Source organism: Danio rerio, chromosome 5 (genome assembly GCF_052040795.2).
Source record: "Danio rerio strain M-AB ecotype USA chromosome 5, GRCz13ab, whole genome shotgun sequence".
Taxonomy (NCBI): Eukaryota; Metazoa; Chordata; class Actinopteri; order Cypriniformes; family Danionidae; genus Danio; species Danio rerio.
Genome location: NC_141025.1, coordinates 76,944,644 through 76,962,552, shown reverse-complemented (window position 1 = coordinate 76,962,552; position 17,909 = coordinate 76,944,644). Strand labels below are relative to the sequence as shown.

The 17,909-nt window shown below is 34.7% G+C and overlaps 2 protein-coding genes across 4 annotated transcripts in view; both read left to right on the top strand.

Annotated features, from left to right (window-relative positions):
- kiss1rb (KISS1 receptor b) overlaps positions 1–17,909 on the top strand; it is a 360,900-nt gene that overhangs the window by 312,915 nt on the left and 30,076 nt on the right. The window lies entirely within an intron of this gene.
- aldh2.1 (aldehyde dehydrogenase 2 family member, tandem duplicate 1) lies at positions 1,084–16,317 on the top strand. 3 transcript variants are annotated; one of them, NM_200490.1, is given in 13 exon segments: positions 1,084–1,225; positions 3,568–3,672; positions 5,750–5,890; positions 7,379–7,458; positions 10,294–10,405; positions 10,509–10,637; positions 12,046–12,159; positions 12,303–12,405; positions 13,031–13,215; positions 14,839–15,003; positions 15,183–15,340; positions 15,425–15,539; positions 15,945–16,317. In NM_200490.1, coding segments are annotated over 13 exon segments (1,551 nt in total). In that variant the 5' UTR covers positions 1,084–1,114; the 3' UTR covers positions 15,978–16,317.

Genomic DNA, 17,909 nt, shown 5'->3' with positions numbered 1-17,909 from the left:
AAGGCAGCAGCTTTACAACCTGACATTCAATCAGAAGAAGACAAAGTCAAAGCCGAGCTGACAGCCAATCTTTCCTAGGCTCAGCAAAACTTGCAAAAAATACCTCTGTATTCCTGCAAGTGCAATATTTACACAAATATTTCTTATTCAAATCTTCTGCAATGCTATTTAACTCGTGAATTTGTTTTGCATTTATTTACACCTTGACCTATTTTTGTATGACATGGCCATTAAAAATACAATGTTCTTTAACCAGATGGTTTTTCTATATATATATATATATATATATATATATATATATATATATATATATATATATATATAATTTTCTCTTTCTTGTCTGCTTAGTCCCTTTATTAATCTGGGGTCACCACAGCGGAATCAACCGCCAACTTATCCAGCAAGCTTTTACACAGCGAATGCCCTTCCAGCTGCAACCCATCTCTGGGAAACATTCACACACACACACACTCATACACTACGGACTATTTGTCCTACCCACTGCGCCACTATGCTGTTCCAGTAATATTAGCATTTTATTAAATATTTAAAAGGTAACTCAAAAGAAACAAAAAAAAATAAATATTAAATAAATAAACATGATGTATTCAGAAATTATTGTGAGGCTTCTACCTGGAATGCCACAGTTCCTAGGAACTGTTTTCTTTGAGCACGATTTGGGCTTGAATTTTTGTGGTACCTGGCAACCCTGCTGTCTGCTTCCGTCTTTCAAAATAAAAACCAGCGAATGTAATCTTTGTTTAAAAATCTGTAATGTAGTTTTAGATCATTTCAATGTTTTTAATATCATGTTTAGTTTAGAATATTTAAAATAAACGTGAGATTGCGTTTTTACATGCCTCTTCATTAATTTTGTTGCCAGGTCCGCATGTTTTCTACGTATTTTGCTACTTTACAGTTAATTTTTTTAGCGAACTCCTCGATATTTCTGGTGAAAAGAAAATATATGCCGACTGTGGATTGTTTTGACAGCGACAACGAACTGCTTTAATGTAATTTATTTCCTGTCAAATATCTGGCAACATCTCAGCTACAAGTGAGTGCGTTGAGGTTATTGTTGTCAGTTCAAGTGCTGAAGGCGAGGGAGCAGAAAATGCTGCGCACCGTTTTTTCCCGAACTTTTCCTCAAGTTTTTCGCATCTCCTCATGTCAACATTCAACGATTCCTGCACCGAACGTTCAGCCTGATGTGCATTATAACAAGGTAATCGGCCTAATGATGGCCATTATAATTCATATATTTATTAATCTACGTCGTAGGCTACACTTTATTCGACAAATTGATATTATAACTTGCACAAAGTGTAAGCTTCCTGGCTTATAACGCTGCAGATCACTTTGGTCAAGCCATGAAATTAATATTGCTACTTGCTGTATTTAATACGTTTGTGTGTTTTCTTTTAAATAAATACAAATATAAATAACCAGGAGTGGCACTTATAACAGATTGATCTCTGTATACATGTGCAATTCCTTATTGTTTCAACAAGGATTAATGGTAAGCATAAATGTATTGAATACAGCATGCAACAATAATATTTTTATGTTTTTCAACTGGAGACGTGCAAGTTATTAAATTATTAGGTCATATTTGTTAATATTTAAGATACTCCAGTGTAACAGAACAGAGGGAAAAGATGACTTTAATATCTATATAAAGCTATTATAGCTATATTAACTCAACTGCTTTCTTTACCTCTGCATTGTGTTATCTTATTTTTTTTGTTACGACCAGGAGAGACTTTAAAGGGATTATTTTTAAACATGAATGGATAAAAAATATTAGATAAAAAAATAGATCCTAAAAAAGTTGTTTTAACTTTTATTTTAATGTATTATTTATTGTTGTTGTCATTTTTTTGCCATGAAATTGACATTGAAGCTGATTTGGCAATAAACTAATATTTCGCTCTGTGAATTGTGTTATTTGTATTAAAATTGGATCTTTTAAAAGCTGTTTTAGATTATATTTTATGTATTATTTTTTTATTGTTGCACATAATTTTTTGCCATGAAGTTGATATTTAAGCTGATATGGCATTAAGCTCTAATATTTTGCTGTCTGTATTCTGTTACTTGTATTAAAAATGGCAAAAATCTCTTTAAAAATATCTTAAAAACCTGTTTTAGGTTATATTTTATATATATATATATATATATATATATATATATATATATATATATATAATATAATATAACCTAAAACAGGTTTTTAAGATATTTAATCTTAATAATTCTGACTTCAACTGTGTGTGTGTGTGTATATATATATATATATATATATATATATATATATATATATATATATATATATATATATATATATATACAGTTGAAGTCAGAATTATTAGCCCCCTTAAATTTTTTTTTCTTCTTTTTTAAATATTTCCCAAATGATGTTTGACAGAGCAAGGAAATTTTCAATAATATTTTCTTCTTCTAGAAAAAGTCTTATTTGTTTTATTTCGGCTACAATAAAAGCAGTTATTAATTAAAAAAAACATATTTTTGGGACAAAATTATTAGCCCCTTTAAGCTAATTTTTTTTCGATAGTCTACAGAAAAGTCTTAGGTGAGAATCCCAGACTTCCCTCTCCCCAGACACTTCCTCCGGCTCCTCCAGGGGATTCCTGAGGCATTTCCAGGCCAGCCTAGAGACATACTCTCTCCAGCTTGTCCTGGGTCTCCCCCAATGTCACGTTCCATCTTTCCCTCACTCGTGAACAAAACCCCAAGATATTTGGACTCTCAAGCACCCTGTTGAGAGTGTAAAGCTGGTATAGTGTACCACAGCCTGGACAAAAACCGAATTGTTTTTCCTGGATCCTAGGTTCAACCATCGGCCTGATATTTCTCCAGTACCCTGGCATAGACTTTCCCCGGGAGGCTGAGGGGTGTAATCACCTTATAGTTGGAGCACACTCTCCGGTCCCCCTTTTTAAAGATGGGAACCACCACCCCAGTTGGCCTTTCCAAAGGGTACTGTCCCCAGCTTTCATGTGATTATTGTAGAGCCAAGACAGAGACCTAAGATACACAGAGTAAATCTCATCCACCCCCGCTGCTTTGCCTCTGCGAAGCTTGCAGAATACCTCAGTGACCTCAGCTTGGGTGATGGGTGAGTCCAGTCTCTGCTTCCTCAACGAAAGACATGTCAGTGGGGTTAAGGAGATCCTCAAAGTATTCCTTCCACCATCCGACAACATCCCAAGTCGAAGTTAACATTTTTTATTATTTTTTTTTATGTATATATTTAATGTATATATATATATATATATATATATATAATTTTATTTATTATTTATTGTTGCATGTTATTGTTTTGCCATGAAATTGTCACTGAAGCTGAAGCTGGCAATAAGCTATAAATATTTCAGTCTCTGTATCATGGTATTGTGTTTATTTGGACTCTAACTTTTTGGACTCTGACTTCAGTCCTTCAGATTAAATATCTGCACTGGGGTGGGATCAATGCCATTTAAAGCTGACTTGTTAAATGCCAGAGTAAGTCAGTGTACTCAATCTCTTTGTGTTTTTCTCCTGCAGATTTTCATTAATAATGAGTGGCATGATGCTGTAAGCAAGAAGACTTTTCCAACCATCAATCCTGCTACTGCTGAAGTGATCTGCCACGTCGCGGAGGGGGATAAGGTGGGTTTTAGGTCTGCACGATACTGAAAGATATGATATATAAATTATCCTGAATGTGAATGAGATTGTATGCATGCTTATGACAGCTGTTATTAAGTGTCATTTGCTCAGTCAGGTCATTTTAAGCGCAAAGATGACATTGTTTGTTATGACAACTTGACAAATACATCGCAACCTGTTTTTGTCTTGGCCATTACCAAGACAACAAAACCTGTCATAAACCTGTCATAAACATGATTATAATTGTGTCAGTATGCAAGTGGATGTTTAGAGGAACATCTGAGTTGCCGTCTTAAAGGGACAGTACACCCCAAAACCCCAAAATGAAAGCTGTCATCCGTTACTCATCCTCCATTTGTTCAAAGCGGAGTTTCTTTGCCCTGTTGAACACAAAGGAAGACATTTTGAAGAATGCTCAAAATAAAGCCACTATCTCACTTCCATAGTATTTTTTCTTCTGACTATGTTTTTTTTTTTTTTTTTTCAACATTCTTCAAAATGTCTTATTTTTTGGAGATGTTCATAGAACTACATTTTCATTTTTAGGTGAACTGTCTCGTTAAAGTCATTATGGGTCAAAACCAGAACTACACTGCATTCCATTTGGAGAGGATAATCACTTACCCTTTTACCCTCTGGAGTGACAGCTTTGAGGGTGAAGGGGTCAAGAAAGCTATTTTTTTGGAATGCACCTCTGAGGCATCTTAATAAGACTATTTATTTATCAGGATCCCCCATTAGCCACTACCAAGGTAGTGGCTATTCTTCCTGGGGTCCATCGAACATAACACAAAATTACATTAATACACAACAACAAAGACTAATAAAAACATTAAAATACAAAATTCATACATAACATCCAAATCAACAATCCACTTAATATTGTTCCATAAAATATTTTTTAAATGATTTTTTAAACCTCCTTTTACTTGTTACAAAGCATGTAACACCCACAAAAACATGCTTTGAATGATGAGTGCATTTATTAATTTATGTTTGTGTGTATTATTTTTATTCATTCATTCATTCATTCATTTTCTTTTTGGCTCAGTCCCTTTATTAATCTGGGATCGCCACAGCGGAATGAACCGCCAACTTACCCAGCACGTTTTTTCGCAGCAGATGCCCTTCCATGCGCATGTCTTTGGACTGTGGGGGAAACCGGAGCACCCGGAGGAAACCCACGCGAACGCAGGGAGAACATGCAAACTCCACACAGAAATGCTAACTGACCCAGCCGAGGCTCGAACCAGCGACCCCTTTTTGCTGTGAGGAGGCAGCACTACCTACTGCACCACTGCGTCGCCAATTTATTTATTTATATACTGTTATTTTATAACAGGCGACAAAGTTGTTCGGTGGTTAGCACTGTTGTCTCACATTACAAGGGCATCCGCTGCGTAAAACAGATGCTGGAATAGTTGGCAGTTCATTCCGCTGTGGCAACCCCTGATGAGTAGTCAAACTTCAAGCCTCCATTTGTCTTTCTAAGAGAGCAAATCTGCTTATCTTGGATAATTTTGAGTTTTTTTTTATTTGTCTTTTATAATTCATTCATTCATTTTCCTTCGGGTTAGTCCCTTATTCGCCACAGCGGAATGAACTGCCAACTATTCCGATTTCTCTGCATTTCATATTATTTCATTAATTTTCCTTCGGCCTAGTCTCTTTATTCATCAAGGGTCGCCACAGCGGAATGAATCGACAACTTATTTAGCATGTTTTACAAAGCGGATGCCCTTCTAGCCACAACCCAGTACTGGGAAACACCCATACACACTCACATTCACACTACAACCAATTTAGTTCATCCAATTCCCTTATAGCGCATGTGTTTGGACTGTAGGGGAAACCGGACCACCTGGAGGAAACCCGCACCAACACGGGAGAACATGCCTGGACTCAAACCAGCGACCTTCTTGATATGAGGCGACAGTGCTAACCACTGAGCCACCGTGTCGCCCCCATATTATTTCAAATAAAGAGAAATTTCAGGATTGCGAAAGTGATCGTTGCAATAATTTTGGCTTCTGTCTTGTTTATTTGGGTGTCTGTCTGTCTGTTTGTTTGCACACAGGCTGATGTGGATAAAGCGGTGAAGGCTGCCAGAGATGCCTTTAAGCTGGGCTCTCCCTGGCGCCGCATGGATGCGTCTCAGCGTGGGCTGCTGCTGAACAGATTAGCAGACTGCATTGAGAGAGATGCTGCCTATTTAGCTGTGAGTCAACATCATTTGTGCTCCATACTGTCTTATAGACTTGCTGATTTATTGTATATATGGAGATACGTTTGTAGTACGCTTCAGGGCAGCAAGACGCATACATTCACGCTAAGAATAATAACAATGCTCAGAATGGATTGTGATGAGTCAGTAGGAGTATATGTTCATCATTAAAGATGGCCCTTTTTACAAGATGTAAAATAAGTCTGCGATGTCTCTCGAGTGTGTGTGTTTGTGTGAAGTTTCAGCTCAAAATACCGCACAAATAATGTATTATAACTCCTTGAATCTGACCCTTTTAAGCTTTGATCCTAATTGTGCTGTTTTGGTGACTGTCGCTTTAAATTTAAATCAGATTGTGCTCTTTTCAAAAGAGGGCGGAGCTACAAATGCATGTGTTTCAGCATAGTGGCAGATTCAAAAACAAGACTGACCTATGCTAACGAGGGAGATATGATGTCACTAGTGGGCGGGGCTTTCCCCTTCTAATGACACGTATGAATGGGAAATGTCAATCAAAGTGATTCTGCAGACTGATTTTATTTAATAAAAAATAAAATTAATACATTTTAAACATTAGAAGCTGCTTATATTCACAGACTTTTGCCACAGAACTGTGTTTAAACCCTTTATAAATGTGATTTTTGCATAATAGGTGCCCTTTAATAACAATTTTAATTTAACAACTTACATTTTTATAGCACATAGATGAGAGAATTGTTAACTTGGTAACACTTTACAATAAGGTTCATTAGGTAATGCATTTACTAACATGAACTAATCATGAGCAACACGTGTACAGCATTTATTAATCATAATTAAACATTTACTAATGCATTATTAACATTTAAGTCCATGCTTGTTAACATTAGTTAATGCACCATGAGTTAACATGAACTAACAATGAACTACTGTATTTTCATTAATATTGACTAACATGAATAAATACTGTAGTAAATGTATTGTTCATTGTTTGTTCATGTTAGTAAATGCATTAATTAACATTAACTAATCAACCTTATTGTAAAGTGTTAACTTATAAGCAACGGTTAATAAATTGTACATATAGGTGCTGTAAGGAAACAGAACGACAAATTTGCAGGTCAATAAAATATTAAAAATGAGGAAGCGAACAAGAATACACACTCAGTAGCAGACAAACACAATGAATACACACTTCTGAAAAGAGTAAATGTTTTGTCTTTGTACTCGGTTGTATTAATAATAAGCCAACTATAATAATAGAAATATTAATATTCATTAGGGAAAGCAACTATAATACAACTATATTTATGGTAATAATAATAATAAGGAAAAGCAACAGATGAGTAAAGTCAGTGTTGCTATGGTTTAAAGAAATAATGTTGGATCTATGGTTATGGTTGGCTATGGTTTCTGGCATACAGCATGTTTGGATTATACTTGAAGGCATTAATATTACCAATAATAACATAACTAATATTATTTGCTTTTTCTTTTAAACAGGAGCTAGAAACTCTTGATAATGGAAAGCCATATACCCTCTCCTTCTGTGTGGACTTGCCCATGGTGGTCAAATGCTTGAGGTACACTATATTTTTAGAGTGTGTGTGTGTGTGTGTGTTTTATTTGTATTAGCATTGTGCATCAAACAGCATTTTAGTGAAATTTAAAACAAATAAAAAAGACTAATTAGCTATGTTTCCATCCAAAAATACGAATTAAACTTTATGCGCAAAACTGGATTATCGCATTAAAGACGTGCAGCGTAAATAAAGCAGCGTTTCCATCCAACGAGTGGAAGTGAGCAAAGTCGTCACTTCCTGATTATCTGGCGCCAAATATTCATTCATTCATTTTCTTGTCGGCTTAGTCGCTTTAGTAACCCGGGGTCGCCACAGCGGAATGAACCGCCAACTTATTCAGCACGTTTTTACGCAAGGGATGCCCTTCCAGCCGTAACCCATCTCTGGGAAACATCCACACACACATTCACACACAATCATACAGTACGAACAATTTAGCCTACCCAATTCACCTGTACCGCATGTCTTGGGACTGTGGGGGAAACCGGAGGAAACCCACGCGAACACAGGGAGAACATGCAAACTCCACACAGAAACGCCAACTGACCCAAGATTCGAACCAGCAACCCAGCGACCTTCTTGCTGTGAGGGGACAGCACTACCTACTGCGCCACTGCATTGCCCTTGGCGCCAAATATTAAAAGTCAAAACTGAATTTGCTTCAGTTAGAGAATCTGCGTCAATCTTTTCTTCATCTAATAAATGACTTGCGCCTCAGAAGGCAATCCTGACACGCAGTGAACGCATCGTGGCATTGGAAGGTGTTAGACACGGAGCACAGACACTCTTGATTCTAATACTAAAACGATTTTAGAATGACCAAAACTACAGTTCAGATGGTTTACAGTGTGCTCAGCCTGCTGGTTTGTCCATTTACACACATTTTCATCATCACATGATCTCTTATAACAAAATCACATGACCTTTTTTAATGCGCATTCTGAAATTCGTGCGGTAAAAGTGTTTCCAAAGTAGTTTATGCGCATCTTTTCTTATCAAATAAAACGTTTTTCCTACTCAGTTATGTGCAAGTAAGCTTTTTATGCGCATTTTCAAAATGTATGCGCATCTTGGCGTTTCCATCAACCGTTTTTTATGCGCATATATGCAAAATGCGCATAAAAATAGGTGAATGGAAACATAGCTATTGACATAACTCGCTCACATAGCAAATTGCTAGGGATTCACAGATTTTTATTTTGTTATTTATTTATTTATTTTTATTTTAAAAAAATTTTGTACTCGCCGATACCGATTATTATTTTGGATGGCCAACACAGGTGAATCTGGTAAAAATAATTAAAAATATATATTTTTTATGCGCATTTTTAAAATGTATGCAAATCTTGGCATTTCCATCAACCATTTTTTTATGCACATATGCAAAATGCACATAAAAAAGGTGGATGGAAACATAGTTATTGACATAACTCTTATAAATAGAAAATTGCTAGGGATTCACAGAATTTTATTTGTTTAATTTATTTTTATTTTTTTACTTTTTTTTTCTGTACTCGCCGATACCGATTATTATTTTGGATGGCCAACACAGGTGAATCTGGTAAAAATAATTTAAAAAATATATTTTTTGGACCGCCACCATTACAATATTATATAAAATTATTTATTTTGTGTTTTTTATTGCTGATGATGTCTTTTTATTGTTATACTTTGTTTTTTGTTTTTTTTTAAGAAACGTTTGTGATGTTTATAAAATTTGATCTGGTTTTACCACAAAATAGCCAGAGAAGCTGATATGGCAATAAATTCAAAACTCTCTGGGCTCTATCATACACTCGCAATAAGGCACAAGACGTGATATTTTGCAATTTTCAGACCAGCGCAACTGTAGTTTTCACGTTTTGCGCCACATTGTTTAAATGGCGAATCCATTTGCGCCACATTGTGGACTCATGGGTGTGCTGGTATATAAAGGAGGTGTGTTAAGCTGCATTGCTTTTTTATGAGGAACCACTCTAGTCCAGCGCATAGCGCGTTAGTTATGCAGGTCCAAAACTCTTACACATCGCTAAGCACACACAGAATGAACAGCAACACACAAATATCTTTACAGATGAAAAAGTAAAAGATTGAAAGGTTACAAAAATTAATATTTCCTACATAAATATAAAAGCCACCGCCTCTATGCCTCATCTCAGGGAGGCTTTTTCAGTTTTTTCCTGACAATTTGCATTTGTATAATGTTATTATATTCCAAAGAGATGGGTTTCGGCTGGAAGGGCGTCCGCTGCGTAAAAACATGTTGGATTAGTTGGTGGTTCATTCCGCTGTGGCGACTACGGATTAATAAAGGAACTAAGCTGAAAAGAAAATGAATGAATGAATGATAATGTTATTATTATTATTAGCAGTATTATTAACTATATGTATATTTATTGCTATTTTTTTACTATTTTCTCACTGGTGAAGCGTTCAGTTTTTCCACTTACAAAGTCCGCCATGTAAATAGTATATGCACCATGGAGCGACGCAACTGACTCTTAAAGGGAATGTGAGATGAGACTCTGATTGGTTTAATGCACGTTATGCTCAAAACACAATCAGAACTCATTTAGAGAATAAGCACAACCCTGTTAGACCATGCACCGAGCACAGACCGTACTATTCTGTTTGTAAAAAAGCTACATTAAATTTGGACATGCCCTTAATGCTTTTGCACCATGCGCTTTAGACTTTGTGCCTAGATCGTTAAAATAGAGACCCCTGTCTCTCTTTTTGAAAATAGTGTAAAATGTAGTGAAAAAAAACTTCCAAAAATACTTTAGAAAGAACTAATAATAATTTTTTTGCTGTTGTGTATGGTTTGTTTTTTAGGTATTATGCTGGCTGGGCAGACAAATGGGAGGGTAAAACCATCCCGATTGATGGCAATTACTTCTGCTACACAAGACATGAGCCCATTGGAGTCTGTGGGCAAATTATTCCTGTAAGGCTATGCTTTTGAATGCATATTTGCAATGCTTTTATAATGTTGTATTGCAGTAATTTTACAACTAATGCAATGTCCTTCTGTCCTCCTTTGTGTGCAGTGGAATTTCCCTCTATTGATGCAGGCGTTAAAGCTGGGTCCGGCTCTGGCCACTGGAAACACAGTGGTGATGAAGGTGGCGGAGCAGACGCCACTCACTGCATTGTATATCGCCAGTTTAATCAAAGAGGTGAATGACATTCAGACCTACTGAATAATTGCAAAATACCACTGTGATGATGTGAGTTGATAGGGGGGTTTAGTGCAAGAATAATGGCTCAGTCACAAAACCTCATTAGTGCAGCAGTAGCTATAGTAAAGCAGCGTTTACATCCAATGAGAACAAAATCATCACTTCCTGATTAACTGGTGCCAAATAGCAAGATGTAGTTTTGAGCAGTAGGAGAAGCTAATGGAGAAACCTGGGCCGGGTTTTTAAAAAGGTTTAATCCGGATAAAATTGATCTGGATTTAGTAATCCTTTTTTTTTGATCTGTGATCATGTAATCCAGCTTACTTTTTGAGCCAGTTTTCCAAAGCAACATCAAATTGCATCAATCTGATCTGGATAGGAACTTTTCAGGATCACTAAATCTGGATAACCAGTGCTCAAACAGGAGAGGAAATCACAATGTAGAACAATAGATATGTAAAGAGCTAAAAGTAGAATAGCCAGTGTAGGGTCAATATAACTTTATTTTTATTTGAAATGAAAACACACACACCTCTAAAAAAATAAAAAATAAAAACAAGACCCCCCCCCCCCCTTCTAGCAGTCCGCTCATCCAAACACTGTACATTGAGGATATTTATAACAATATGGAATAAAAAACAAGACTTAATGTCAAAAACTCCACAATAATTTCAGACTTCCTCATCTAATGTGGAGAGCATGTCTGAGCCAAATAGCTTAGAATGACCAAGAGGCGACACTCTAGTGTAATTTGGTAAACAGCCACTAGAGGGCTGAATACGTTAAAGCCTACCTAATCACTGTAGCCTGACGGATGAACAAATACAATTAAGCCTGATGAATAAATAGGATATCTTGTACAATACTGCATGATCCAAATGTACTATTATTTGATACATTTTTTAGAGTTTCATTACATTTTAAGCATAAAATCCACGCTAAATCCACCCTTCTAATGGGATCAGTTTAATCCAATTTTTTGGATCAAAGTGATCTAAATCCTACAAAAAAAAGGTCTGAAAAAACCCAAACTGAAGGTTTGATCCGGATCAAAACCAAGATTAAATTATGTGATCTAATCCAATTATTTAATCCGTTTATTCTTTTAAAAAACCCATTTTCAAGATTTGATCCAATCCCTTATACAAAAACTTAGTTGAAAAATGATATATGTTATATTAAATAGCATATGGTTATAAACACTGGTTATCCAGATTTAGTGATCCTGAAAAGTTCCCATGCGGATCAGATTGATGTTCCGATGTTGCTTTGAAAAACTGGCTCAACATGTAAGCTTGATTATGTGATCATGGATCGCAAAAAAGGATTACTAAAACCGGATTAAACCTTTTGAAAAACCGAGCCCTGCCCACAATGTTGATGTTTTCCATGTGTTGTGCTGTAGGTTGGTTTTCCTGCTGGCGTTGTCAACATTGTCCCAGGGTTTGGTCCCACAGCAGGAGCAGCCATTGCTTCTCACATGGATGTGGACAAAGTAGCTTTCACCGGCTCCACTGATGTAAGAGATTTCCTTTCAATAATTTATATTTTTTGGATTTGTGCAATATCATGCTGAAGCCTTCTTTGACTTCTTACACCTTTGTTTGTTATGAATGCGCGCCCTCTAGTGGCGAAAATGACATACTAATTGTGTTTCTGTAGGTCGGTCACCTGATCCAGCAAGCCTCGAGTGCCAGTAATCTGAAAAATGTCTCACTGGAGCTCGGAGGAAAGAGTCCAAACATCATCCTGTCAGATGCTAACAGTGAGTTGATTTTTTTTTTTTATTTTGTCATGACTGATTCAGATTTAGTTTTTCTATTTTTAGATTATTTTGTTTTTTTAAAGCATGAGACAGGAACTAATGAAACTGACTACATGTTTATTTGCTTTATCGTTATCTGAACTATCCACCGCGATTCCAAATAACAGCCATTTTAATCAGGATACATTAGAATATACAAACAAAAGCTTGTCGCTAGCTACTTCTATTAGCCGTATTCATTTACAGCAGTGGTATTTAAAGATATAATTATTTAAATAATTTAAAAAATCTCAAATATTTAAACACAAAATAGTTTAACTTACCTTTTATTATGACAAATTATGGGTGGTTTCCCTCAGTCTCATAAGTAGTGCCTTGCTAATGTCAGTTAGCCATGCCCACTTATTTACATGGTGCAGTATACATTGAATTAAAAAACCCATTACCGTTGACAATTTATTCTGTGTTAACAATCTATACCCTCATGACCACCAGCACTAGCGAGCCTCATGATCAAATTCACTTAACCACGTGTCAGATGACACTTTCTAGTGTGCTAGTCCTCATTATAAGTACATCATTAGTCTTTTCAATGTTTCTAATTGAATTATACTTGCATTCGTAGTGGAAGAAGCAGTGGAGCAGGCCCATTCTGCCCTGTTCTTCAACCAAGGCCAGTGCTGTTGCGCAGGCACTCGCACTTTTGTACAGGAGAGCATCTACGATGAGTTTGTGGAGCGAAGTGTGGAGAGAGCCAAGAATAGGATTGTGGGAGATCCATTTGACTTGAACACGGAGCAGGGCCCGCAGGTACAGCTCTGTTACAAACCCCTTACAATCAGAGTGTGCGCATATGGAGATTTTAATATGTAAATATTAAGCACAATATGTCCAATATTTTCATTAAAATATCCAACAAAACACTAAAACGGAGTTGTACATCTTGCTGGATTATGTAAGTGCATTATTCCAAATGTTTCCAAATAACTAGTGGTCTGAGTGTGTGCCGTGTGTTAATGCTAATGACGTCACACATCCTCGATTTAAGGTTTGGTTTTGTAGCAACCAAACTAGGCCTTTGTTTGTTGTGAGTTCTCGCTCTCTAGTGGACAAAATTATATACTGTGCTTTTATTTATGGTAATAATTGTTTTGCATGTTTGTGTTTTTAACTAGGGTGGAAAATTTATATTATATTGTTGGTTGTTATCATATTTGTTGTTAATTCAGTAATTGCTTTATTGGCACAAATGTATTGCCAAAGCGCTTTTGAAGTTTACATTAAAAAAGAACATATATGTATATATTTAAAAAAAAACTATAGTAAACACAGTGAATAGTTCTAGTAGTAGTAAGAGTAGTAATAAATAAATTAATTCATTAATTTTCTTTTCGGCTTCGTCCCTTTATTAATCTGGGTTCACCACAGCGGAATGAACCGCCAACTTATCTAGCAGGTTCTACGCAGCGGATTAAATAAATAAATAGTAAATAATAAATTAATTAATTAAAAATTGAATAAGTAAAAAAAATTATTAATAGTAAATGATAAATAAATAAAAATTAAATAAATTGAAAATTAATTAATGAAAAAACACAAAGTAAATAATAAATAAAAAAATCAATTAAAAATAAAAAAGTAAATAAATAATAAATAACAAAAAATTAAATACAAAGTAAATTAATAAAAAATAATAAAGTAAACAAATAATAAATAACTAAACAAATAAAAAATAAAAAGTAAATAATAAATAAATAAAAAGTAAATAAATAAAATAAATAAATAAATAAAATAAAAAGTAAATAAATAATACATTAATTAAAATATATTAAAAAAAATATTATATATATAATAATAATAATATTAATTAAACAAATACAAATTTAAAAATTATTATAAGGAACAAACTGTACATTTAACAATCAACATTTATGTTTAAAACAGTAATAATAAATAATAATAATCAGTATATTTACAATATACTAATATAATAGATAATAATACAATATATTTATTTACGTATTTGTTTGTTGTTAATAAGTTTAGAAGACCTTAATTGATAATTGGGCAAGTGTTATTTTCATTTCTGGCATGATCTCATATCTGGGATGATTTCTAATACATTAGATGTTGCTCATCCTGGTAATTACAGATCATTTCTAGCATGCATTATTGCGGGTTGATGAGGTTTGAAAGGCTTGCACACTGTTAAAAATTATATGACTAAAAAGCATGACCACAAATGTTTTTAAGTTAGTTCAACTTACTGAAGTTAATCAGGTGTCAACTACATTTTATTAAGTTTAACTTAATTTGTTTAGTCAGTTTGATTGATATAAGTTAACAAAATTGCACAATCTGAAAAGGCACACGTGTAAAAATCCCTCAATAATGATCAGATTGATCCATTAGTATTTCTGGTCTTCAATAAAGGTGGATGAGGATCAGTTCAAGAAGGTTCTGGGCTACATCAGCAGCGGGAAGCGTGAAGGAGCCAAGCTGATGTGTGGAGGAGCTCCAGCCGCCGAGCGCGGATACTTCATCCAGCCCACAGTCTTTGGAGACGTCAAGGACGACATGACAATCGCTCGCGAGGAGGTGTGGAGCTCACTTCAGAACTCATTTTAATGTGTGCATTAGCATAATTGTGCAGCTTTTTAAAGGATACTCCATTTATTAGCATGCATTTATATACGCTACACACTAAACACATGCATTGTTAGTGTACCTAGTGCAAGTTACATGTATTAACTGATGTAGTTTGGTTTCCCTGTCAGATCTTCGGGCCTGTTATGCAAATTCTGAAGTTCAAATCTTTGGAGGAAGTGATTGAGAGAGCCAACGACAGCAAATATGGCCTCGCGGCTGCTGTTTTCACCCAGAACATTGACAAGGCCAATTATATTTCCCATGGCCTGCGTGCTGGGACTGTGTGGTAATTATTAATATAAATATCTGAGCTTACTGATGTCGAAATGCATTCACATGTTCACATTGTAGAATTGTTTTATTTGATTAGGATTAACTGCTATAACGTGTTCGGAGTTCAGGCTCCGTTTGGAGGCTACAAAGCGTCAGGAATTGGTCGTGAGTTGGGCGAGTATGGACTGGACATCTACACGGAGGTCAAAACGGTAAGGTTTTCCCATCAGATAATAAAACATTGATTATTCTTAAGGCTTTTATTATTGTTAACTGATATTTTTATAGTTTATCTGTCAATTTTATTCGCACAAAGTGGTTTTCCAGAGTGGTTAAGTGCTTAAAAGATTAGAGTTAAATTGAAGTAGATTTTATTTATTGTTTGTTCTATGGTAAAGTGTTTTAAATGCATGTGTGTGTATTGTAGCTAACTTCATTTATTAGATTTTTTAATATTTCAGCCCACAACTTGCACAAATAACAATACCAAAGGCACAAAACAAAAATTCTAATAATGAAATAGTTGCTAAAAAAATGTGTTGAAACGTATAATAAACGTGTGAGGGAGGACTAATATCTTAATGTTTTTTGTTTCTATTGTTGTATTTCTTTTACAGGTTACAATTAAGGTTCCTCAGAAAAATTCATAAATGGAGCAATTAAAGAAGATGCTGTTTAGTCACGAATTGCCACGTTAAGAATTGAAAATATTGTGGTAATGTGTAGTAAAAAATAGGTTTTGTACTGTAGGTAAACTCCTTAAAAGTAAAGGTCTGTCAGAGCTTACTTATAAAATTGATTTGATTCTGTTTAATTCCGACTTCATGTGAACAGCATAATTGTTTGAACGTATGAGCTGATTTATGTAATACATGTGGTTTTGTTTCATTTTTATTTCATTTATTTTTAATGCATGTCAACGCATGACCTTTTCTGATGATCATTTGTTATAATATGCATTAGAAAATAAAATAAAATCCAATATTAACAGTGTGACTTGATTATTTTTGATGTTTTGGTGGTTATTATGTAATGGTTGCTTTTTTTCTTGAAATAGTAGCCCAAACAATGTAGCCTATTTGTGACAATAATAGTTGAAAGACTATAATTTTTATAATTATGCATAAAAGTAAAAATATAAATGAATGAATGCATTTTATGTTTATTTCATAAATATTCTACATATTGTTTTCACCAAACTTCCAACATTTACCTCATTTTGTGTTTAATTTATTTGATTTAATTTAATAATGCATTTGTTAATCATGAAATTACAAACAATACATGTCATTTTGTTTATGTGTTAATGTTTTGTGTATCTCATTTTACTGAAATGTGAATTAATTTAGTCTCTACATTTATTTGTGGATCAGAAATATATTTAACAAGTATCCCACATAAAATACTATAGTTATTTATAGAAAATACCAGTGTTTTTTTAGTATTTTTAAAGTACTGTAAAATACATGCTTACCCAAAAAACCCAGAAATGGTTTACGTATTTTGGTGAAAACAATGGAAATTGCATGGAATTGCTCATATACTACATGAAATCTGTACCATCCGTCTTAACAATTGATCAGTGGTGCAAAGTAACTAACTACAATTACTCAAATTACAGTAATTGAGTAGTTTTTCTCAGAAATTGTAATTTACTAAGTAGTTTTAAAAATGTGTACATTTACTCTCCCTTGAGTACATTTTTAGAGCTGTATCGGTACTTTTACTCCACTACTTTCCTTCAACCTGCAGTCACGACTTTATTTTTTATTTTCTATGGTGATTGGCTAAAGTAAAATAATCAGTCCTGGGATTTCTGTCCAATCAAATCAGACATAGAAAGTAATTCCTATGATACTGAACAACATCAACACATCGGCGCTTTATAAATGCAGCAAACCTTTTGGAAGCATTACAAATGTCCAAGATGACGTCCAAAATCTTTACACACATTGACGCACAGATTTTAACAGTCTGGATGTCACTGATGAGAAAATAGCAGCCCGATCTCACGAGAAAACGTAAGTATTTCACGTTTTGCCAGTTTAGTGGCTAATTTGTATGAATTCGTACAGGTTCAGTAATACGAAATTGTACGATTTAAAAAAAGAGGCGTGGCACCTAACCCCACCCCTAAACCCAACTGTCATTGGGGGATGAGCAAATCGTACTAAAATGTACGAATTAGATCGTAAGAATTCTTACAAATTAGCCACTAAATGAAAAAGTTACGAATTGCCTTGAGATTGTGTTGGAAAATAGATGTCGACTGTATGAGGACTAAAATCACCAAACAGCCTTAACCACTAAATGGAATGAATGAAAAATGGAAGGAAAGACCGATCGAAGATACGACTGAAATTATGAAGGAAGGAAGGATTAAATGAAAAAGGACTGAACAAACTAAGGAAAGGAAGGAAAGAATGAGAACAAAGGACCTAATGAAAGAAGGACCAAAATTATGAACGAATGAATGAACAAATGAAGGGAGGATCTAAGAAAGAACCAAATGAATGAAGGAACGAACAAATGAAGAAAGGGCAGAACAAAGGACCTAATGAAGAAAGGAACAAAAATATAAA